The following is a 25,035-nucleotide window of genomic DNA, read 5'->3' on the forward strand; positions in this document are numbered from 1 at the left end:
ATTGCATCGAGAGTTATCTACTCCTGAGAGTTCCTTGATCTCCTGATGATTTTTTTGTCGTCGGGAGTTTGATTCGAAAACCCAATTTCCTGAAATCAAATTCTCGATGACTTACCAACCATAAGGATGTTGGGTTTTATGTCCTAAAACTCGTAGTTTGTAAAAAGATAAACATTTTCTATAGTCAATAAACTTATTATTGATTTTATAAATTGTATACATAAAAGTCACAAAGATGGATCAAGTTCGAGTAAATAGCAAAAACGATCTATAGTACATGATTAAGGTTTGGTACCTTATTCTGGTAACACTATTAGATGCGGCCTACTCTGTAGCTGTTACAAATTGTTGTAAAGTTACTACAAACGAAGTGATCCAGATTCATTCATGTATTTGACATAAGGAGTGAGGGCGTCCTATGCAATGAGTTTGCATAAGATTGGACCAAGAAATAAGTCACTCTTACTTTATAACGTTGTTTACTGTTTAAGACTGATTATGAACTTTTATTCGAGATTATCCTTAGATTTGCATAGATGAGGGTTGACTCAACAGCGCCGGCTCAATAAGCCTCCCATTTCAGGGGTAAGACCGAATAGATGACTAGGGACATAGGATGCAAGACAGAATTCACGCCTACCTGATTTAGGGATAGGAGAAAGGTTGTTCTCTCAAGTACTGATTCCGGGTCTTGAATAGGGGGCCCCACCCTCTCACTAGGTTGAGAGAGATTTGGTTTTGTGATAGGATCACAAACCAGTTGTTCATTAGAGGATCAGTAGGAACTTAAGAAACAAGACGTAATCTCGGGGTTAAAACAGACATTGACCTAGCCATTGTTACGAACAACCTATGAAGGGTCGACTTACTAATTATGGTTAAATCATGTGGACATAATATATCTACAGTGTAACTATGGGCTTTAGTAGAGTGATTCATTAGTTAACGAATGGGAGTTAATTTGGTGTAATGAGTTTAACCAATTAATCTCGGATAATTGAAACTCATGATCTGTAGGTCTACGAGGTCTCCTAGTTGATTTGAAATGTTCAAATTAGAATTAAAGAAATTAGTAATTATATGGGATACTATAACACGTTTAATTTTAAGAATTAAACGGAATAGAAGAATTAATAAATATTTAAATATGATTTAAATATATGAAGGTGGAGTTGTGTAAAATTAATTTAATATTTGATATTAAATTAGTTAGAATTAATTAAATTGTTTAAATAATTATTTATTAATTTTATTAAAAATTAATTTTGCAAAATTAATAATATTTTCGACTTTTGAAATCAAATTGATTTTTGATATCATTTTGTAAAAATTGAAAAATTTTGAAAAACACAAAATTGGAATTATGGGTTTTCCTAATAACACCTCCAACTAGCTTACACAAAATCCACCTAAGTTTGGCTTCAATAACTCCAAGCATGAGTTGCATCTCATGCAACACTCCAAGCATGAGTTGCATCTCATGCAACCATCTTCTTTGCATGATAGCCTGCAATATATTAAGAAGATTGAAGTGGAATTAAGGCATGCATATATAGAGTTTTTGCTTAACAATTTGTGTTGAAGAAGTTGTTCTTCAAGTGGAGTTTTTTCTCCAAGTTTCTTACATTCAAGCTTATTTTGAGTCCCACAACTCAATCTAAATTTCCAAGAGAATAGTGGGGAAGATCTTGAGGTGGTCTACAACGAAATTTGGAGAAGTTTGCAGTTGAGAATCAAGATTTCAAGAAGTTCTACAAAGGTATGGTTTGAAACCCTCTTGTTTATAGTATGAGCATGCTTTAGTTACTGTCAAAATTAATGAATTAGAGTGCTTATTGATCCTTGTTGCTTCCGCTGCTTGCTGATATACTCCAATAAGAGAGATAGTAGAACTCTCGACACCGTCGTCAGGAAATCAAACTCTTACCCCTTTTTCGTTTTTTATTTTATTTTTTTTTAAAAAAATTGATATGAATAACCTAATAATTAGAACATTATTAAGCAAAACAAATATATGTAACTTAATATTTAGAACATTATTAAGCAAAACAAACATATTTACATAAAGCAAATAAACAAACAAAAGTTGATAGTATTTTTTATTACACGAAAAAAGAGAAAAGTTAGCAAAGATGATCTACAAAACAAATGTCTTGACGAGTACATAGAAGAAAGTTTGATGACATCTCTAACAACATCTCCAACATCTCCAAAACAATAGTTTACCTACAATTACATTAATTAGGGGACATTATTATATATATCAAGATTAAATATAAGAAGAATTATAAGACATAGTGAGTGAACACAAAAAAGGTCATGTCAACAAAGTCCAAAGAGAAACTCATAATCTAAGAGGGAAGTTAACAAGAGTTAAATTGACGTGTCGATTTTCTCCTTGATTTTAAATGGTCTAAGTTATATAGATCTCTCCCATGACCAACAAATGATCTCAAAGTCACCACCTAAAATTAAATCGTCGGGAAAGATATAAATCTTCGACAAAGGTACTTGTTGCTTCCAAGCAAAAGGGTGAGCAAGAAAGAACCTTTAATAACATCAACGACTAGATAGCCAAATCATTCCAAAGAACATGACTACATAAAGAGCTAAATTGAGAGAGGTTCAACAACAGTGGTTCAACTACAGTAACAACAACCAAAGCACAAATAATAAAGTAGATGTAAACTTTCCTCCAAACATACACTCCAGGATAGCCAATGATTCATTATCATAACTACAATAAATGAAATTAAGATTTAAGCATTCATGATTAGTTTTAATAATGGTGAACAACACTCAAAGATTCAAGAACAGATTCAAAATAGAGAGAAGAACAGAGAAAAAAACACAAATGAAACAGATTAAGTAAAAGACGAGTGTTTCATTTGTGTTTGCTTCAAAATTAATATATTTTAAAGTTTGAAAAACGACATGATTCCAAACATAAATGTTTATCAAATAAGAAAAAAATCTTTTAAATTTTAAAAATTTTCACAAAAGGAAATAAAACAAAAAGAATAAATCTACAAGATAAGAAAAGCCATGAGGGACTGCCTTAAAAAAGTGGATCAGCTAACTACTTGAGAGGCCAATCATGTGCGCAAAATTCTCTCATTTTCACAACCAAAAGCCTATTTTTGGCCACTGTCTTCCTCTATAGATTTCCATTTCTCATTGCCACTCTTCAATTAATTCTTTATACTCTTCATCAAATTATCCTAAACAGAATCCATCGAACACAACCATGAAAAGAGAATAAATAAACTCTGATTTCACCATCAAAATCTCTAAATAAACTCTTATTTCACCATCAAAATACCTTAAACACAACCATGAAAGAGAGAGAGATTACACACTGATTGACGGCGACACGACGTTCGACGGCCCAACGTTGATCGACATTTTGAGGGGAGCGACGTTCAAATAGAGGGAAGGGGCAGAAGAAGAAAAGGGGTTTCGGAAATAAAGAAAGCGATTTCAAATATGATTGATTTTCGATATGATATTAGGGTTAATAACTCCCGACGGGTATTATGTAACCGTCGAGAGTTAGTACTAACTCCCAACGCTTACAATTACTCGTCGGGAGATATGCATAATCCTGATGGCTTTATTTAATTGTCCGCGTCGGGAGATGCTTATCTTCAAACTCGATGTCTCATGAAACGTATCTCTCGACGACATAAAATTAGCGTCGGGAGTTATCATATTCAAACTCAATTCCCACGGTTATCTCCCCACGACGAGGAAGAGCCGTTGGGAATTATTAACCCGTCAGGAGGTAGGTCATATTGCACCAAAACTCCCGACGTTGGGTTAGTTTCATCGGGAGTTGTTTATAACTCCCGAAGATTGTTGTACGACCTTCAAAGATATTATATCTTCCGATAATCATACTTCCGACGGTGGTTTTTAGTGTCGGGAGATCGTCTTTTTCATGTAGTATTTTTTAGATTTGTGTATATAGCAAAAGAGAAAAGAAAAGAAAAGAAAAAAAAAAAAAAAAAACCTAAGTTTCGTTATTCTATTATTTTAATTTTATCTTTGATGGTGTATCAATCAAAGTGCTAGTATATTTGATATACTTTATATTTTGTATGTTTATCAATTAATATACTTAACTTAATAGTTCTACAACTGATCTACCAAGTTATATATTGTCCACATACTAAATGTATACATCAACATGTGTTCATGCATTTATTGTTATTCATGGACTTAATTTAAATTATTTATTTCTTTCAAAATATTATTTTGGTAGTATATTGCCATTAATTATGATTAGAAGATTACATAAGTTAGAATAATGTATTAGCCACAATTATTAAACATAATTGGGAAGACTCCGTTATGATCATAGACGGTAATATTTTGCTATCATTTATAAATATTTTGATTCATTTTCTTATATTTGAAAAAGAAAATCCTTTTAATAATAGATTTTGCTATTTTCTTTTTGTTAATTTTGTTTTTGATCTTTATTATTATCATCATCATCATCATCATCATTATTATTATTATTATTATTATTATTATTTATTGTTCTTTTATAGTTTGGTTTCATTGGTATGCTTATCCGTTTGGTTACTTCTTATATTGTTAGATTATTTATGTTATTATTCATTTTTGTTCGATTGTGGTGAACTATAATATAGTCTTCTCACTTATTTTAATTTCTATATTTTAGTATTTTAAAAAAATAGAGAAAATAAAATCCCTAATATATGATTCACTATCGTCTTTTTTATTCTTTATCCTAATGTTGTCTTTTCTATCTTCTTCGACTTTTTCATGATCTCAGCTTCTCCTTTGTCAACACAGTCGTTCGTGTAGAGTCCTTTAACTCCGATATATGTAAATGTCAAATCTCAAGAGACCATACCAGATAAATATGTAACACTCTTTTTATAGATATGTGAGCTCTTTTAATTATATTTAAAAGAGAGTTTTGTCTTCTTTGTGGAAGGTTGGGAATTTTGCATTCTCCATTGAAGTAATTTAGAGTTTTACTTTCTTCGTGGAATTTAATTCATAATATATGTGCCTTCATTAAACCACGTTTTATTATCGACACTTTATCCAAGGTGATCTTCAATTACTTCTTTTTGGGAGATTTTATGTCATTTGTTCTTCTTCTTAATTAACTCTATGAGATATTGGTTAATTCAATTGAGAGAATTTCAACGGTTGCATTAATAGTGAAGTGTAGTATGTAATACAATAATGTATGTACATTGATATATTAATATAAAGTACATGAATGATAAATATATGAATGGTATATGATATCAATAATATATAATGAAGTATATCAATAATATATAAGTAACATATTAATATTTTTATATAATAATTTATCAATAATATATCAATACACGTTCAAAATGCAATTTCAAATATAAAATATTAGAGCATTAGTAGTATATCAGCACTCATTCAATTTTTATTTTAAATATAACATCGTTGTGTCAATATTTTATTATATCAATAATGTATCTATGTCATTGTTATATTCAATATAAAACATATCAATGATATATTAATAGATAAATTGTATCAGTAATATATCAATGGTATATTGGTGTTGTGTGTACTCGTTGTATGATAATTTTATAAATAAGAACTAAAATGACTATCAAAACGTCAATGAGATCATATCTCAACTAACATCAATATGTGTTAATGACCGCAAAATCGATAAAAGAATCCATGTTAAAAGAGTAAAACTTAAAATTTATGAACTAAATAAAAACAAAACTCAAACTTTAAAATTATACTTAATATTTTTTAAATTGGAACCCATATAATATATATATATGGATGGGTGGAAAGATAGATAGATAATCAATAAAAAATAATAATTTTAATCAAGACAAATTAAAAAATATCAAATTATTTATCAAAGTAAAAAAAAAAAAATTGATGGATGAGACTTCTATTAATTTCTACCATTAATATATCTGACTTTATAGCTAAGACACCGGCAAGAAACCCTATAAATATAGGGATTAGGGAGTTAGTTACAAACAATTAGACAAATCATCAGATTACAGAGTGGAGAAAGAAGAGAAGAGAGACTGAAAAAAATGGAAGAACTAGAGAAGGGGAAAATGGGAAGCCGCAACCAGAGGAGTGGCCGGAGCATCGAGTTCGTGTTTTCCGGCGGCCGAAATTCGAGAAGTCTCAGCCATGCCGAAGAAGACGAAGAAGCTCTGCGATGGGCGGCGATAGAGAAACTTCCGACCTACGACCGATTACGAACCAGCATCTTCAAATCTTTCACCGAATCCAGCGACATCGGAAGCAGCCAAACGCAGCCGATTCTACACAAACAGGTAGACGTTCGGAATCTGGACATGGACGATCGGCGGGCGTTCATCGAGAGGATCTTCAAGGTCGCTGAGGAAGATAATGAGAAGTTCTTGAGGAAGCTTAGAGATAGAATCGATAGGTAAACCGTAAAGCAATTGAGAGATGCATTTTGTTTGATTTGTTGATTATTGATCTGAAATTTGATTTTGCAGAGTCGGAATTACGCTGCCGACTGTTGAAGTGAGATATGAGAATTTGACGGTGGAGGCGGATTGTCAAATCGGAAACAGAGCTCTTCCAAGTCTTGCGAATGCGACTCGGAATTTGATTGAATCGGCTCTGAGTTTGGTTGGAATCAAATTAGCGAAGACAATTAAACTCACAATTCTCAAGGACGTCTCTGGAATCGTTAAAGCTTCTCGGTATTCTTCCATTAGCTCCATTCTTTAATTTCATAATCTGGTAATTTTTTGTGGCGGTCTAAGCTACACTAGTCGCCAAAGAAAAATAATAATAATAATAAAATCGACTTATGATTGAATATTTGGATGGAACTCGAAAAGCACTAAAGTATTTTCCTCAATTTCTACCCATCAATTCCTTAAGTCTTAAAAATCTTTTTAGTAAAAAAATATATGTAAACTCAATAATTTTAATGAAATAAAGTTTGACACAATGTACGTAAATACACAAAATAACCATTGAATAACATTTCCAAAATTCATAAACTTCAACCAAAGTTTAATGCTTAAAAAAAAACAAAAGATTATTTCTATGTTGTTTTTATCTTAAAAAATAGTATAATAGAAAACTTTAAAACCAACTTAAAAATATCATTTTATCATGTTCATGTTGTACATATATTTTATAGTCCATTCAAGGCAAGAGCAATTTTTTTTAACAATACTACAAGCATGGATTTACTAGAGTTTAAATTACTACATTTTGTAAGGTTAAGGGTTAAAATTGTAACAATTATACAAGTTCAAGGTCAAATTTGATATTTTATCAAGTATTTATTACTCATTCGATCCTTAACACATTCAATTAAAAAATAAATAAACAGATCTATTACACATAAATTTGAATTTACGTTTACCAATTCTCTAAGCTTTCAGTCATTTATGCAGATTTACAATTTGATGGTTAGGTTTAAAATTTTTTGTCTCGGTTTCGCACCTACATCATGTAATAAGGTGGCTCATAATCTGGTTGTCCATGCTGTTAATGTTTTACTATCTGAGGTTTGGACTTATTCTTTTCCCTTTATGGCTTACCCAGCTTGTTGGGCCAAGAGGGAAGTATCGGGATGTTAGTTTCTTGTGTTTGCCAAATACTTCTGATTCTTAAAAAAAAAATGGAAAAAAAAAACTCTTTAAGCTTTCAATTAATATTTTGTAAGTCTATGAATTTTAATATTAAATAAGCAAACGACTTATTTGTTGCAAAAATTTAAAATTTAAAGATGTATCAAAAATAAAATTAAAAGTTTAAAGACTTTATTTGACATAACAGACTTAAATTTGAAAATATAGAGACTTGTTACATACCTTTAAAGTTTTTTAATTAAACTCCTAAGTTAACTTTATTTTTATATAAGACTTTGGTTTAAACTTCGTTTTTTTTAGAATGGTTACATTTTAATATCATTTAGTTTTATTCCTAAATTTTTAAAATATTTATTATTGGTGAATTAGCGAACTTTAAAATGTTTTTGATGATTCTATTACTTAATATTTCATTCACCTAGTCTATATTAGTAATTAGTATACTATCATTTTAGATGATATACAATTAAATTTATATCACCCATTAACTTAAATTTTTGTGTCAGTCTATGATTTAATAGTTAAAAAAATTTGGGACATATTGAAAATATTTTACACTCATCTCTAAACTTAGGGATATAATTCAACTATCAAATTCTATTAAATCAAAAAGTTTAGTTTAGTGTTAGTTTAAATAACTAACTATCAAGCTTTAAAAAAACTATGTTTATTTTAGATAAAGAAAAATAAAGATCAAATTAGGAAAATTTAAAAGAGTACTAAATAGGGTCTTAAATAAGACAAAAGTCAAGAGTTGTAATTTTTTTTTAAAAAAAATCAAATTAATGGAATTGGAAAAATAATATTGTGTTGAAAAAACGTAGGATGACTTTGCTGCTGGGTCCCCCATCATCAGGCAAAACGACCTTACTTTTGGCGCTGGCGGGAAAGTTGGACCCAAATTTAAAGGTTTCTATTTCTTCCCCAACCAATATCCATTTGTTTTCACTTTGAAATAATTTCTCTCTCAAATAACTTTGAAAATTTTGAGCTTCATTCCTAAAGTTTTATTAAATTGCATATATACATTTTATATAAAAATGATAACATATATATCATTAGTAGGCCATGTTTTGACTAAGAGGTTAAAAGTTCGTAATTTCATTAATGAAAAAAATATATTTTCATTAGCAAAAGATAAATTTTCATAATAATTTTTTTTTTTTGTTAAACAATACATGAGATTGGAAGATTTGAATTTTTGACTTCCTGCTCGATAGTATATATTTAAAGTAGTCTCCCATTAGTTTCAATTTGCGGTATTTTTTAAAATCGTGATTTTTTTTTCATCTAAGCGAACAGGTTAAAGGAGAAATTACGTATAATGGAAATAAGTTGAATGAATTTGTGCCACAAAAGACATCTGCATATATCAGCCAAAATGACATCCATGTTAGAGAAATGACAGTGAAAGAGACCCTCGATTTCTCAGCACGATGTCAAGGAGTTGGCACCCGATATGGTAACATTTTAATATTGGTTAAAATCTTATTTTAGTCAATAATTTTTTTTTATTATAGTTTTTAAATTATAATAAAATAATTATTTTGGTCCATTATTTTTTTTTTAAAAATATAACTATTGTGATTCATCCATTTTCATAATATTTATTTTAGTCTTGAACTTTAAAAAAATGTAATTTGTTATTGTTATATTATTAATTTGTCGATATAAAAATAAATATGAGGAGTTCAAATATTAAAATAATTATTTAAAAAAAATTTAAACCAAGATGAATATTTAAAAATTTTAGGGATCAAATGAAACATACTTAAAAATTTAGTATTAAAATGAAATTTAAACCAATAAATAATTAGCAAAACGTACATTTGTCTTTTCATTGTCTTAAATGAAAACTACACACGACTTATTATACTTGAGTAGACTAATTTAAAGTTACAAGTTGGGTCCTAAAATTTTGATTTATATGTTTTTTTGTTCTTAAACCTTAAAAGATGTCCAATATATTTTTATATTTTTAATTTTGTATTTGATAGGCTATTACCTTATTCAACATTTAAGTCACAAATTCATTAGCTCCAGAATCGAAAGTTCAAAAATCTTGAAAGTCACAAAAACATCAAAAAGCTATATTGTTGATTTTTATATATTTTAAAACATATTAGATTTAAAATTAAAAATTCAAGAATCTATGAAACACAAACTTCAAAATCTATCAACTAAATTCATAACCTAAACCTTTTTCAAGGGTAAGTAAAATTATAATTATCCTTTGGAAAAAAAAAAACCCATCATGCATTAATTAGAATTACATGTTGATTTGCTTTAGATCTACTGAGTGAGCTTGCAAGAAGGGAGAAACAAGCTGGAATTTTCCCCGAGGCTGAAGTCGACCTGTTCATGAAGGTTATTATTGTTATTTCCTTTTGATATTCTTCTTTTAACTATTTTCAAATATAAGAAAATGAGCAAACTAATTTACAAATATAATAAAATGTCATTGTCTATAAATGATAGATACTAATAGACATTTGATAGACAGATACATTTTGTTAAATTTAAAAATATTTCTACGGTTTTATCTTTTAAAACAATTACCCTTCTTCTTCTTAATCCTTAGTGGGACATTTATAGCATTAGATTATCAAAGATAATATTCTTCCTTAATTGAAAATTATAGCATAAAATTTATTAAAGATATTCTTAATCCTGAATTGGAAATTATATTATGATTGGTTTTTAGGCTACAGCAATGGAAGGAGTTGAAAGCAGTTTGATTACTGATTACACACTCAAAGTAAGTGGATTAAATATTTTATGCCTACAAAATTTACCTTTTTTTATGAGCTATTATTCCTAGGTCTTTTTAAATATAAAAAATATTTAAAAATATTTGAACCTTATATCAGAAAGTTCTAAAATTGCTTCAAAGCACTTTGTTCAATATTATTCGTGTGGATAAAAATAAGCACTTTTATCCGATACTGCTAAGTCAAAATTTGTATACCTTCCTAATTTGTCTAGGCCTATTTTATTCAATAACACTTGTGTGAATAAAAATTCCTCCAATCCAGAGTAATTTTTTCCTTTTTTTTGGACAATTTTTTGGTGTAAAGTTTTATAATAATAATACTAAACATTAATTTCGACTCTAAATTTGCTAATTAGTTTTGACCCTATACATACATAAGTGGTGCAATTTTAATCATTGGTTCAAATTTTAGCTAATTCGCCTACTAATTTTAGTAATAAAAAGAAAAACAAAACAAAGTAATGTTGAATTTTTCCTAGACTCATTAATTTAAATAAAAATAGAGTTTTTTTTTTTTTTTTTCAAAAAACAAATTTGAGCAACACACATTTTAACCACTAAAGACAATTCAAAATGTATGAATTTCAACGAATAAGTTTTTTTTTTCTCTATGATATTATCAATTTCATTATGTATAAATATTCTATAATTCATTAAATACATAAGAGATTTTCTTTTATACTATTCTATTTATGCTGTGTTTGGAATTGCATTTGTAATCATAAAACGTGATTATAGAAAAATCTTAACTACCTAGCTTGTTTGGAAAAATGAATTATTTATTAATCTAACAAATTCACTTTCTAATTTTAACTAATGTGTAAAAGCGGATGGATACTAGTTTTTAGATTTAGCTTTCATAAAAATTTGCTAACTTCTTAACCATTTAACTAAATATATTATAATAATATCCTTTTATATGGATGTATTTTGTTATATATATATTTTGAATGTTAATTAATTTTTTTTTATAAGAATTGTTTTTTTAAATATTTTCCCCAAAAAAATATTTTTTAAAACTCTTATCAAATTATTTAGATTAAGTAAAATTAGTTGTAAATTTAAATCATAGACATTTAAAAAAAATATAAATTAATTATCTAGACAGAAATAATTGAAATAATAACCCTAGTTTGATTTATATAAACTAAATTACATACATTTAGTATTAATTTACCAAGCACCATAACTAGTTTCTTCTAATTTAAATTAAAATTTACCGAACACTATCTTCATTTTACAGTTAATTCTTTTAAAACCATAGCTACTAACAATTATTTTAAAAGCTACGGCAATCTCAAACGGAATCTTAGAATAAAAACTAATTATACAGTTAAATCGTAACTTTTTAAAAATTTAAAGTTAAAATTGTAACATTTATTCGAGTTTAAGGTCCGAACTAATAATTGAGTATACAACTTGGGTTTCCCATACGAGCAATTATTTAAGTACTATGGGGTTTTATTTAGTAAGGTTTAACTTTTTTTTTTTTTTGGTTGGTTGATTTCTTATGTTTTATGTGCCAATTATAGATATTAGGACTTGATATTTGTAAAGACATTATTGTTGGAGATGAGCTGCAACGTGGCATATCTGGAGGTCAAAAGAAACGAGTAACCACAGGTCAATTGATTATTCTCTTAATTCTCAATATATTGACGGACTATACTTAAAATGCATCTAAATATTTTATATTTTATTATTCTACTAGTCTACATTTTAATATATGTGTGTATGGTTTTGTTTATAAATGACAGGAACTAAAATAATTTTATTTTTAGGATTTTTTATTTTAGTCTATTTTATTAGTTTGTTGTTAATTATTAAGTAATACTTGATTACACGCACGGTTATACATCCTTTTTAATTACATATTACATAGTAAAAAAGTTCTTCTTTTTTTTTTTTTGAAAAAAACAGAAATTTATCATATAGCAAATATTGGGTAGGTATCGAAAAGATGTATGCAACTCGAGATTATATTTTCTAATATTTCTCTTTCTATGTGTGTATGTATATAGGGGAGATGATCGTGGGTCCTACAAAAACATTATTTATGGATGAAATATCAACGGGTTTAGATAGCTCAACCACGTATCAAATAGTGAAGTGTCTACAACAGATTGTACATCTCACGGATGCTACGGTGGTCATGTCCTTACTCCAGCCAGCCCCTGAGACGTTCGATCTTTTTGATGACATCATTCTTTTATCGGACGGTCAAATCGTGTATGAGGGCCCACGAGAACACGTACTTGAATTCTTTCGATCATGTGGATTTCAGTGTCCAGACAGAAAGGGAACCGCCGATTTCTTACAAGAGGTGAGAGAAAAATCCCCCACCTTCATTATGCTTTCTTTTGTGTGCTATTGGGCCGACTACCAAGGCCCATTATTATAATCCCCAAGCCCAATATCATATCGTGTCCCCCCGCCCTCCTTGCAGTTTATACTTTAATTTAATAAATATTTATAAATTTATAAATGTTTAAATTAATAAATAAATATTTTACGTGTTTTTTTAAATCAGTTTAAATTTTTATTTTATTTTGTATTTACATTAGTAATATTTTGTTGTTTATTTTTTTTATTATGTTTATGGATTTATTTTACGATATAATTAATGTTATTATCGATTCACTCCTTGTGACAATGTCGAATTCATGAAAAATGTGAAAATATTGATAAAAATGTTGACATGATACTAACATTTAATAGCATGATTATAGATATACCTCTAAACTTCGCCATTTGATTTAAAATACCTTTATTCTTCAAAAGTTGCATTGGTATCCTTGACATTTATGAAAGTTTCATAATTGTCTTTAGAATAGAAAAAATTATTAGAGTTTTGAATAAAGAATTGATGAGAATAAATGTCGTTCTTTTTGTATAGACAAGCGGTATATTCAGTACCATGTTGATTTTTTTTACAACATTCTAAGACCATGTTTGTTTCGTGCAATTTGTGTATGTGTTTTCACATAGAGAAAAATGATCAATGCATGTGTTTCATGAGTTTTAAAATTTTAATGGATAATTGTGTTTCACAAGTTTTAAAATTTTAAAACATCGATAATAATTGTTAGAGATAAAAAGGTTATGTTCTTTGCTTGAGAAATTTTAATTTTCTAGAATGTGATTTTTTTTTCTCTTTTTTTTTTTTGCATGAGATATTTTAGTTGGTGACTATCTTGTATATCTAAACACAATATTTATTGTATCATATATTTAAATATCAAATATTTAATATATATGCCCACAAGACAATATCATCTAAATAAACCCTAAGTAACTTTGAAATGTTTATGAAAGTCCAAAAAAATATTGCACTTTTAAAAGAACAACTTAGGAATATCTTTTATTAGCTACCAAAAAATGAGCATGCAACTAGCATACATAAAGTTTATACTATAGATCTCATGTTAGACGTTTTTCAATTTTCACCCACTTGTTAATTAAAAAAAAAAACGTAATTATGAAAAGTAAAAGAAAAATGAGGTCAAAATAAGTTTAATTTAATGGTAATTGACATGACTTTATTCTCTAGTGGTCTGTTTGGAATCTTTGACATGACTTTGTTCTCTAGTGGTCTGTTTGGAATTTTTGACATGACTTTGTTCTCTAATGGTCTATCTTATGATTTATGAGGGATTTTAAATTATAATAGATTTCAAATGAATTCCGTTATGTAAGAAAGAGAATGATTTTAGAATTTGTAGTGGTTTCAAATCCTATTTTTACTTAAAAACTTTTATGACTAAATGATAGTATTTCATAGGATTTAGAAATAAATTACTAATTTAACTTTGTCATATTCTAACCTTCAATTAATGAATCGAAGTTAAAAGTCTAAATTAATAAAATCTCAACTTTTTTTTTTGGTCATCATCAAAATACAAATTTTTAAATAGATTCATTTCAAATATTTTTAATTTCAAATGAAATAATGAATTTAAAATCATTTTTTTTTTTGGATTTGAGAGAATTTAAAATAATGGAAAACAAAGATATGAGGTTGGATCCTCTGCCAGCATTTGTTGTACTTAAAAAAAAAAAAGGAAAAAGAGTTAGAAAATTTGTGAAGTATTGTGACGAGGGAACGATGACGAACAGGTAACGTCGAAGAAGGACCAAAGGCAATACTGGGCCAACAAAAGCGAAGACTACCGATTCACAACAGTTTCAGAATTCGCTACGCGATTCAAGCAATTCCATGTGGGGAAGAAGCTCAGGAACGAGCTTTCAATCCCGTACGACAAGTCGTTAGTTCACAGAGCCGCTCTGGTGTACGACAAGTACTCTGTCTCCAAATTGGACCTTCTCAAGGCCTGTACCGACAAAGAATGGCTTCTCATAAAGCGAAATTCCTTCGTCCATATCTTCAAGATGGTTCAGCTGATCATGATAGGGTTCGTCTCGTCCACTGTGTTCTTGAGGACCAAAATGCATCACCGGAACGAAGACGACGGTGCTATTTATATTGGGGCTTTGATTTTTACTATGATCGTGAATATGTTCAATGGGTATGCGGAGCTGGCTTTGACCATTGCGAGATTGCCGGTGTTCTTCAAGCAGAGGGACCTTCTTTTTCACCCGCCTTGGACTTTCACACTCCCTACTGTTCTTCTTCGTCTTCCTTTGTCTGCCCTTGAATCTATTGTCTGGATGGTTATGACTTATTACACCATTGGATTTGCACCCGAAGCTTCCAGGTATGCTCCACTCAAAGTGTTTATACATTCATACATAGATACATACAGTTAGAACATTAAAATTATTTAAAAAAGAAAATATATTTTTTTATTAAAATAAATGATGAAATTTGATATGGTAGATAATCTCTTAAAATTTGAATGCATGTATAATATACTTGCAATTACGAAAGTTAGGATCATTCTTACTATGTCAATTTAATTTACGTGAATGATGTTGTTATAAATGATGTTAGGCATGCATTCTAGTTTTTAGGCATTAGTAGTCATATCAATCGTTTAATGAGAAAAACTCTCGAGGGGTAATGTTTTGTTATAAACTTTAAAGTTGAAGGTTAAAAATGGAACTTTTCAAGGCATAATTGAAACATCCAATTCAAGGTATTTTGTTTAATTTATCCATTTTTTAAAACATTAATGTGGTTTCTTTACGCCAATTTTTTTCTAAGATTTGGATTGAAATGGTTATTATATAGAAACAAGAAATGATTGTTATTAAAAGTACGGTTTCATTTCTAAAAACCAAAGATAATTGACGTATGAACATTAGAACGCTAAGAATCATGTTGATCCAAGAAGTTTTGAAGATTTTAAGGTGCAAATCAAAACACAAGATCATATCAATCGAATCTGGACCTTTTCTATTTCGAGTACTAGTTGGCTTCACCCCACTAAAAGTAAGAGAAAATCGGCTCCAATAGCATCCTTCTTTTTTCTCTCTCTCTCTGTTGGTAAATATGTAGTAATATATTGGCTCTTGAACTGCAGGTTTTTCAAGCAATTCTTGTTGGTGTTTCTAATCCAACAAATGGCTTCTGGGCTCTTTAGGTTCATTGCTGGTTGCTGCAGGACCATGATAATTGCCAATACTGGAGGATCTCTCACTCTCTTAATTGTGTTCATGCTTGGTGGTTTCACTCTTCCTAAAGGTGAATTTGTTATTCGCCTAATTGATAATATAGAGAAACGTAAACAGTAAACCGTTTTATGCTTTTAATGTAACTAAAGAAAGTCTAAGTATGAGCTAATGCCTGAGAGGTGCGTACTGCAATAGGTGAAATTCCCAAGTGGTGGATTTGGGGCTACTGGATTTCACCAATGACTTATTGCTACAATGCCATCAGTGTAAATGAAATGTTTGCTCCGAGGTGGATGAACAGGCTGGTATGTCACTCTTTAGACAACATCTTCAAGCTAGTTTGTTATGTTGAAGAATATAAATAAACGGCTATTAGTTGAAGCTTTTGAGTCTATTAGTGTTTTGATATGGGAATTAAATAGAAGGCACTGTGTTTGAATTCTGGTAATATTATTTCTTTATGGCTTAATATTAGCTGTCACTTGTTTGGCATTGCGTTAATTTCAACCTTTTGAGTTCAGTGTTTATTTTGATTTACCATGTTACTGAGATAAATAAATCTAGTTTTGCATATGACTAGGATCTGAAAAACTTATGCATTTTGCAGGCTTCAGATAATGAAACCCCGTTAGGTTTGGCTGTGCTTAAGAACTTTGATATTTTCCAAGATAGAAATTGGTTTTGGATTGGAGCTGGAGCTCTTCTGGGATTAACAATCCTCTTCAATGTCCTTTTTACGCTTGCACTTATGTACTTAAATCGTAAGACTTGGAAGCATTTCTTTCAAAGTGTTTAAAGCTTTTTAGTTTTTATTTGATGTACAGAAATTTAATTCAATTAAATCAACGTGACAGCTTTTGGAAGGCCACAAGCAATAGTATCAGGAGAATCAACAGAAGAGTTGGACTTTGAGCAAGATGTTGAAGAACCAACTCCAAGACAAGCAGAGTCAAAAACAAATTCAATGACTAGATCATTATCTTCTTCTGATGGGAACAATACAAGTATGAAGTGGAAAAAGAATAAACGTAATGTTTTTCATGCACATTCAACTCACTTTTTTTAAAAAATTTACCCAGGAGAAATGACTATTTGGCGAATGAGCAGCAGATCTGCTGATAGTGGACGTTGTGGGGATTCCCCTCTTAGCAGTGGTATCAATACAAAGAGAGGAATGGTTCTTCCATTTACTCCTCTTGCAATGTCCTTTGATAGTGTAAATTACTACGTGGACATGCCCTCTGTGAGTAAATTTTGGTCTCAACTTTTCTGTAATTCTTCCAAGGTGAAATTTATCATTTTGTTGGTCAACTGACATTTGAAGTAAAATTCACAATTATAACAGGAAATGAAGAACCAAGGGGTCAAAGACAATAGACTCCAACTACTTCGTGATGTAACTGGTGCTTTTAGGCCCGGTGTCCTCACTGCACTGATGGGTGTTAGTGGGGCTGGAAAGACAACTCTGATGGATGTTTTAGCTGGGAGGAAAACAGGCGGTTATATAGAAGGTGATATAAAAATTTCAGGATTTCCCAAGAAACAAGAAACCTTTGCAAGAATTTCTGGATATTGTGAGCAAAATGATATTCACTCTCCTCAAGTTACCTTTCGGGAATCCTTGATTTACTCTGCTTTCCTTAGGCTCCCTAAAGAAGTTAGCATAAGAGAGAAGATGGTGAGAGCATCAGTTTATGCTATCTCTTGTGAACAATATGCAACCCCAAGTACGCTAAAGTTTAGTGCTTCTTTCTGACTGATTTTCCAGGCGTTTGTGGATGAAGTGATGGAACTGGTGGAACTCAAGAATCTTAGTGATGCCATAGTAGGGTTGCCTGGCATAACAGGGTTGTCTACAGAGCAGAGAAAGAGGTTGACAATTGCGGTGGAGCTTGTTGCTAATCCATCAATCATTTTTATGGATGAACCAACTTCAGGTCTTGATGCAAGAGCAGCTGCAATTGTGATGAGAACTGTTAGAAATACGGTGGATACCGGTAGAACTGTTGTATGTACAATTCACCAACCTAGCATTGATATATTTGAAGCCTTTGATGAGGTAACTTCATCTCCTTCTCTTGCTACCTTGTCTCTGTCTGTTTTGTTACACTGAAATGAGCGATTTTGGCCCAGCTGCTTTTAATGAAAAGGGGAGGACAAGTGATCTATTCAGGACCTCTGGGTCACAATTCTCAGAAGCTAGTTAAATATTTTGAGGTAATGCTTGGAGTATTAATCCTTAATGTTTTTACCAAAACAGAGAATCAATCGACTTATTTTGGACTAAATCATCCTCAGGCTATTCCGGGAGTGCCAAAAATTAAAGAAAAGTATAATCCGGCTACTTGGATGCTGGAGGTAAGCTCAGTAGCAACTGAAGTTCAGCTTAAAATGGACTTTGCTGACCATTACAGAGCATCATCCTTATATCAGTGAGTGAAGATGCAAATTATGAATTGTAGTAATATATTTGTTTTAAGAGATTAAAAGTTATATGTTTGAGCTGATTAGATATGGATAATGGCTAATAAATAGGCGAAACCAGACTTTAGTAAAAGAGTTAAGCACTCCACCACCAGGATCGGTAGACCTTTATTTTACCAATCAATACTCCCAATCCATGTGGGGGCAGTTCAAATCTTGCCTTTGGAAGCAGTCATGGACCTACTGGAGAAGTCCCGATTACAACCTTGTTAGGTTTCTTTTCACTTTAGCTGCTGCCTTCATGTTGGGAACTATTTTCTGGAAAGTTAGCTCCAAGATGTATGTGTTTCCATAAACCAATTATTAGAACCATGCTTTCCTATTCATAGTACTAACATTTCTTCATCTAAACTTGGCTTAGGGATAGCGTAAGGGATCTAAACACAATCATTGGAGCAATGTATTCTTCTGTCTTGTTTATTGGGGTGAACAACTGCTCTACTGTACAGCCAGTAGTTGCTACAGAAAGAACCGTATTTTATCGAGAGAGAGCTGCGGGGATGTATTCAGCTTTACCATATGCCCTTGCTCAGGTAAGCTGATGGCTTCCAATATATATATATAACTTGAAATTCATTTTCTCAGAACAAACAAGTGATGACTACAAAACTCTCAATGTTTTTTCAATGCAGGTCATAATTGAAATACCATATGTGTTCTTCCAGACGGCTTACTATACTCTCATTGTGTATGCAATGGTCGACTTTCAGTGGACAGCTGCAAAATTCTTCTGGTTCTTCTTTGTCAACTTCTTTACTTTCCTCTACTTTACCTATTACGGTATGATGACAGTGTCCATCACACCAAACCACCAAGTTGCCTCCATTTGTGCAGCAGCTTTCTATACACTGTTCTGTCTCTTCTCTGGCTTCTTCATCCCAAGACCAGTGAGTATATTTTTATGCCTAAATATATGATGGTTTAGTTTTCGATATTTGATTGATTGATCTATTTTTATTATTATTATTATTTTTTACTGATTTGACCGTTTACATTTTAACATTTGCAATCATAATCTTTTCCTTGGTTAATGTTAAAATTGACATAGGATAAACTTACCGACATGATATTTTGTAGGTTGGTAGAAATTTAAGGAAGGAATTAGGCCAATTAAAGAAAGCAAAGTTTTCCTCTCTTCGGCGGCCAAATTCCTTCTCTAAATTTCTGTCTACTCAGCAAGTATAAGTGCCAAGTAAACTTATCATCAACCAACTTTAACATCCACCAACAGGAAGGGAATAATTGAAAAGTTTTAAAACGTTAAGGACTAAATTTAAACTTTTTTAAAACAATAAGAATAAGAATCAAATTCAATCATGTATTCTGATGCGTTCTTGAAATTTCAGAAAATCCCAAAATGGTGGATATGGTATTACTGGATTTGCCCAGTGGCATGGACTGTATATGGGTTGATTGTATCCCAGTATAGGGATGTAGAGACTCTTATCAAAGTGCCTGGATCAGAAGACACAACAGTCAAATCATATATGGAACACCATTATGGATACCGCCCAGATTTTATGGGCCCTGTGGCTGCAGTTTTAGTGGGCTTTACAGTCTTCTTTGCCCTCGTGTATGCCCGTTGCATTAAGACGTTGAACTTCCAAATACGATAGGTTCAGCCGTCATGCCTTGGCCCACCAAAGTTTACTCTGTTGTGGTATGAATTAGTATTAGGAGTTAAAGACTGTCCTGTTCTGACAGCCAAATTAGGAATGTGATATCACCATCTCTAGAATGCACAATGATATGCAACAGTCATGCGTGAATAGGAAATAATCTTCTTCTAAAAATGGTTGAGCAGTTGAGAATGTAAAAAATAAATTTGAGTATGTATGAAGATGGGAATGTGATCTTGTAAGATCAGAAGTATTAAAATCTTGCAGAAGAAACCCGTTGCCTGTGGTTGGCCATTGAATGGTTGAATGCAAAGAGGGAGGGATGCTGCTCAACTATGAAAAACAAGTACAGTGTAATTGTTTGTAACTATGGAAAATATTGATAAAATAGTTTGAGCTTTGAGATTTAATGCCCCTCTTATGATATTTGCAGTGCTCACAGCTTTAGTCTCTTTATGGAGTCATAATGTTATTAAGACTATTACAAGTTAGAGTAATGTTTGAGATGAAACAAAATGATCATTTACAGAACTTTATGGGAAAATTTTTAGTCTTGGCTTCATGTTTCTCTATCAAAATTTCATCAATTAAGGCTCTCTCTTTGTAATCTTTTGAGTTTTGCTTTGTTTTTATTTTATTCAATCATTGGTATCTAGAAAATGGTTTTGTTGCTTATAAAAAGGGTTTGAAAAATGGATTTCAAGTTGCAGATCTACAACTGATGTCTATTAACACCTCTAGGTCTCTCCTTTTCTCTCTCGCTTTCTTGTTTGATACTTTTTAGATTTACACCATCCCTTAACAACAAACACAGCCTCGTCCCTTGTCGAGTAAGAATCGAACCAAGCAAAACCCAAATCACTCGGACATTGGTTCAATTCTCCGTTGGACCCAAAATTGAATCGATGTAAACCCTACCAACAAAGAATCATTCAACACTTGATTGAAATAATCATGTATGAATATGATACGAGGTTAGATAACTTTCTGGAAAAAATTCAATTTTAACTTTAATTTTGTCACATTGTATCTACTTTTACTCTCGACTTTCTATTTCATCAAATTAGACTTTAAATTTAGTTAAACGTTGCAATGCCAATAATCTATTCAATTTTTGCCACAAATTAGTCGTTCAATAACTTTGTCAAAATTTATAAAGCTTAACAAAAATTTAGCTTCTGACATTTTTTTATAAAATAATTTTATACCAATTATATGTTTTATAATTCATTAAACGTATGGTAGTATTTTTCAATTTATTCAACAAAGTCAATCTGACGAGCCCCACTCTCGACTTCAAGGGTGGTGGCGGCAGCCTAATATTTAGCCAAAGGGTTATGGGCTACAAGATTGTATCATAAACTATCATCACCATCCAATAATGTGAATAGCTCTTGATCATAAAGTATCAAATCTGCTAGTATAAATTTTTATTTAGTGTTTTCGTCTTAAAAATTCATATTAGTTTTTAACACAAAAAAAATTAAGTTACTAAAACTATGATATAACATTTAAAAGAGAATATTCAAAATTTTACTTTCTTGATATGAATATGGGAAACTAAAATAAACTTATTTTAAAACGCAAAGCATTAAAATCTTCTCCCAGGCGAAAGCTCTTAATCCTAGAATAGCTATGGATACTTGAGCACTCATTTTGTCTTTTTGTTCCCAAATCACCTTCTCGAACCAATGGTTTGCGATGTAACTTTAAAAAGCAAGGGACTTAGCAATGGCTCAGAGTCCAATACACGAGAAGGGTTTACCACCGTCCCTCCCCGAAGTGCATGATGTCTTTCATGATAAACCACATGCCAATCCGTTTTAAGATATCAAATGGATACACTTTACAAAAAAGACCACATATGCATACATATTTGTGTTGATCTAATGTTGTTCATTGAGTTGGCCCGACGAGTCGATCCAAACATGACCCAACAATCCATGAACTCAGTTATAAAAATGATGTTACATTCATATCCAATCCAATGAATAAATGAATTGGCCCGATCAATTTGACTTTAGGCCAATTTAAATTGGGATAGACTTGAGCCAACCTTTGACTTCGACCTCGTTGATGAAGCTAATTGGAAACTGTAAAAGAGAGAAGAACCAAAATATTTTTATAGAAAATCACACACTAATATAAATCTCATAATCTTGCTCATTCAATATAGTTGACCAACTTTATGGGCTTTTCTTTCTATTTGAGAGCATGATAAGTGCCTCCTCAAGGCCTATGTGACTGACTATACCTCTTAACTTTCTTTGTCCATCTGAAAGTTGAAAGTTGACACCAGATGCGACGTTTCAAAAAAGGAAGCGAGATGAAAATATGACTAATAAAATAAAAGATTTTAAACTTGAACTTGGAATTACACAGAAAGGAAAAAAAAAAAAACCCCATAAGAAACTATAGTATATGTATTAAAAAAAGATAAAAAAAAAATAGGGTTAGCTCTTAGATGTTTTCAACCTATGAACTTTAGATAGTTTACCTCAGTTTTTCATATTTTTAATGTCTACAAACTGACAATCACACAGCTAATAGGTGAAGACAATTTTAATATTATATCATCTAACACCTTTCACTTCTATAATATAAATTTTTTTCTTCTTTTGTGGCCCATGTCACATAATCAAGAAGCTACGTAAAAGGTTCAAACATAAAATTTCTAAAAACCGACAATGATACAAAGCCATATATGGTCCAATCCCTCCTTTTCCAAATGTGATTAAAACAAGTTAGAAAAATAAAGTAGATGGAAACGGTATTGTCTACCTCTTCGTTGTGCACAATAGAGTTGGGTAGCTAAACGGTGTGAAATTAAACCTTATCGTTTACCTCGTCGTACTACACGATGGAGCCTCGAAACTTACACGATAGTAAAACGAGTTATCGTTTACCTTTTCGTTGTATACGACAGGATTCAGGAGCTATATGATAGAGGCTATCGTTTACCTTTTTGTTGTACACGATGGACGCTTAGCGCTAAACGATGAACGGTGTATTCAATAGTTTAGCTAATCGTTGTACACGATGGAACCAAATTACTAAATGATAGACAGAGAGCTTTCCAACTTTGCCTCTTCGTATTTTTTTCTTACATTGGAAAGGGGCAGCATGCCCAATTTATACATTGCTCCCTATTTTAGGGATTCAAAGAATTAAAAAATTAGATACCAAATGACTAATGAAATGAGGACACATGGTCCAATACATGAAAGAATATTTGTTTCTTATCACCCAATCCTAACATAAATCTGGAGCACTAAAGGAATAATCCTTCATGACTCACCTAAGTGATATGACATTCTTCAGTTGATGTGTTTTCTTGACTTCTCTTTGGTTGCTGATGTAGCATATTTTCTAACAAAACAAACTTATTGCAAAAGATAAGAAAGACAACATTAAGTGTCATTTTGACTAATTGAAAATAAGAAAACAGAATAAACTCATGTACAATATCTTTGCATCTCGATTTAGAAAGCAACAATTATTACTTACAAAATTTATAAGAAACACATTACCTAAAAAAATGTATGCTTCAAAACTTCAAAAAAGTAAAGCTAGTGATCGCACAATGCACAGTGAACATCTTATTTTTAAAAACGTTTATGAGACAATTTTGAAATTCAAAGAGTAAAGCTAGTTTTTTTACACCTCAAAATTTGAGTCTTCATAAACGAGAGTCTTGAAGAGAGAAATAGAGAAATTAATAGAGAAAAAAAAATTAGGGACTGTAAAATAATAATTTTGAAGAGAGAAAAAAAGTTTCCCTTCAAAAGTTCATGGAAAAAACTCTGGGGAAAAAAAAAATTAGAGAAAAAAAGATATATGAACATTATAGACAAATTTTAGTGAGTAAAAAAAAGGAGAAAGATTTTGTGAAAATTGATTCCCGGACAATCAATTTTCTAAAATCATTCAAAAACTATGGACAAAATTATAAATATATATACATTCTCATTTATGCCTTATTGATTTTTTTTAAAAAATAAAATTATTTCCTTTCATATTTAGAAATTAATTTACAATAAACGAAAAATATCATTCTAAACCATTATTTAAAATTATATATTACAAAAAAAAAAAAAAAATCGAAATAAGCCTGTTTTAGAGATTATAACTAAAGCAAGATAATTTATTATTTACTTATGTACCACTAATACCTATTTTTCAAGTTTCAAGCTTTAATTTACCAAACACACCCTCAAACAAACGGAAAAGCTGAAATCTCTAATTGTGCGGCAAAAGTATCTTGGAAAAGACTGTCAATCCATCAAGAAAAGATTGGAGCACACGCCTTGATGATGATCTTTGGGCCTATATGATTGAATTTAAAACTCCTATTGGAACAACGTCCTTTAAACTTATCTATGGCAAAGCATGTCATCTACAGTTGAAATTGAGCATAGAGCATATTGGGCTGTTAAGCAATGTAATATGAACTTAGCCTAAGCTGGTGAGGAGAAATGATTGGAACTACAGGAATTGGAGGAACTATACTTGAAAGACTACGAGAACTCAAGAATGTACAAGGAAAAGTCAAAATTAATACATGATAAGGGTATTTTGAGGACGGAATTCTGAGTTGGACAGAAAGTGTTGCTCTACAATCTAAGGCTATCACTTATGCCCGGTAAACTAAAATCTAAATGGCTTGGTCTCTTTGAGATTATTAACTGTTGGATTGTACCAACATGCAGCGGAAATGACGAGGATCGATAAGCACTCTAGTTAATCAATTTTGGCAGAAACGAAAACATGCTATAGCAGAATTCAATGAGTTTTAATACATACCTTTAAAGAACCTTTGAAATCTCGATTTTCAGCTGCAAAAATCCTCTAAATCTTTGTGCAGATCACCACAAGATCTTCCCTACTATTCTCTTGGTGCTCTAGATTGAGTTGTGGGACTCAAAATAAGCTGGAATTAAGG

General features: G+C 30.9%; 1 protein-coding gene across 1 annotated transcript; it reads left to right on the forward strand.

Moving 5' to 3' along the window:
* Window positions 1-6,033: 6,033 nt before the first annotated feature.
* On the forward strand, window positions 6,034-20,503 carry LOC120075836 (ABC transporter G family member 35-like). The gene is made up of 22 exons (XM_039029528.2): window positions 6,034-6,454; window positions 6,528-6,737; window positions 8,468-8,552; window positions 8,946-9,105; window positions 9,934-10,010; window positions 10,348-10,401; window positions 11,949-12,039; window positions 12,438-12,739; window positions 14,533-15,131; window positions 15,900-16,060; window positions 16,186-16,295; window positions 16,598-16,751; window positions 16,845-16,994; window positions 17,070-17,233; window positions 17,336-17,668; window positions 17,759-18,049; window positions 18,124-18,207; window positions 18,289-18,422; window positions 18,526-18,753; window positions 18,836-19,007; window positions 19,107-19,361; window positions 19,821-20,503. The coding sequence occupies exons 1-22, from the start codon at window positions 6,090-6,092 to the stop codon at window positions 20,088-20,090; spliced, it is 4,449 nt and encodes a 1,482-aa protein (XP_038885456.1). The 5' UTR covers window positions 6,034-6,089; the 3' UTR covers window positions 20,091-20,503.
* Window positions 20,504-25,035: the final 4,532 nt, after the last annotated feature.

This window comes from Benincasa hispida, chromosome 4 (genome assembly GCF_027475165.1).
Source record: "Benincasa hispida cultivar pf3 chromosome 4, pf3_genome.v1.1, whole genome shotgun sequence".
NCBI classification, from domain to species: domain Eukaryota; kingdom Viridiplantae; phylum Streptophyta; class Magnoliopsida; order Cucurbitales; family Cucurbitaceae; genus Benincasa; species Benincasa hispida.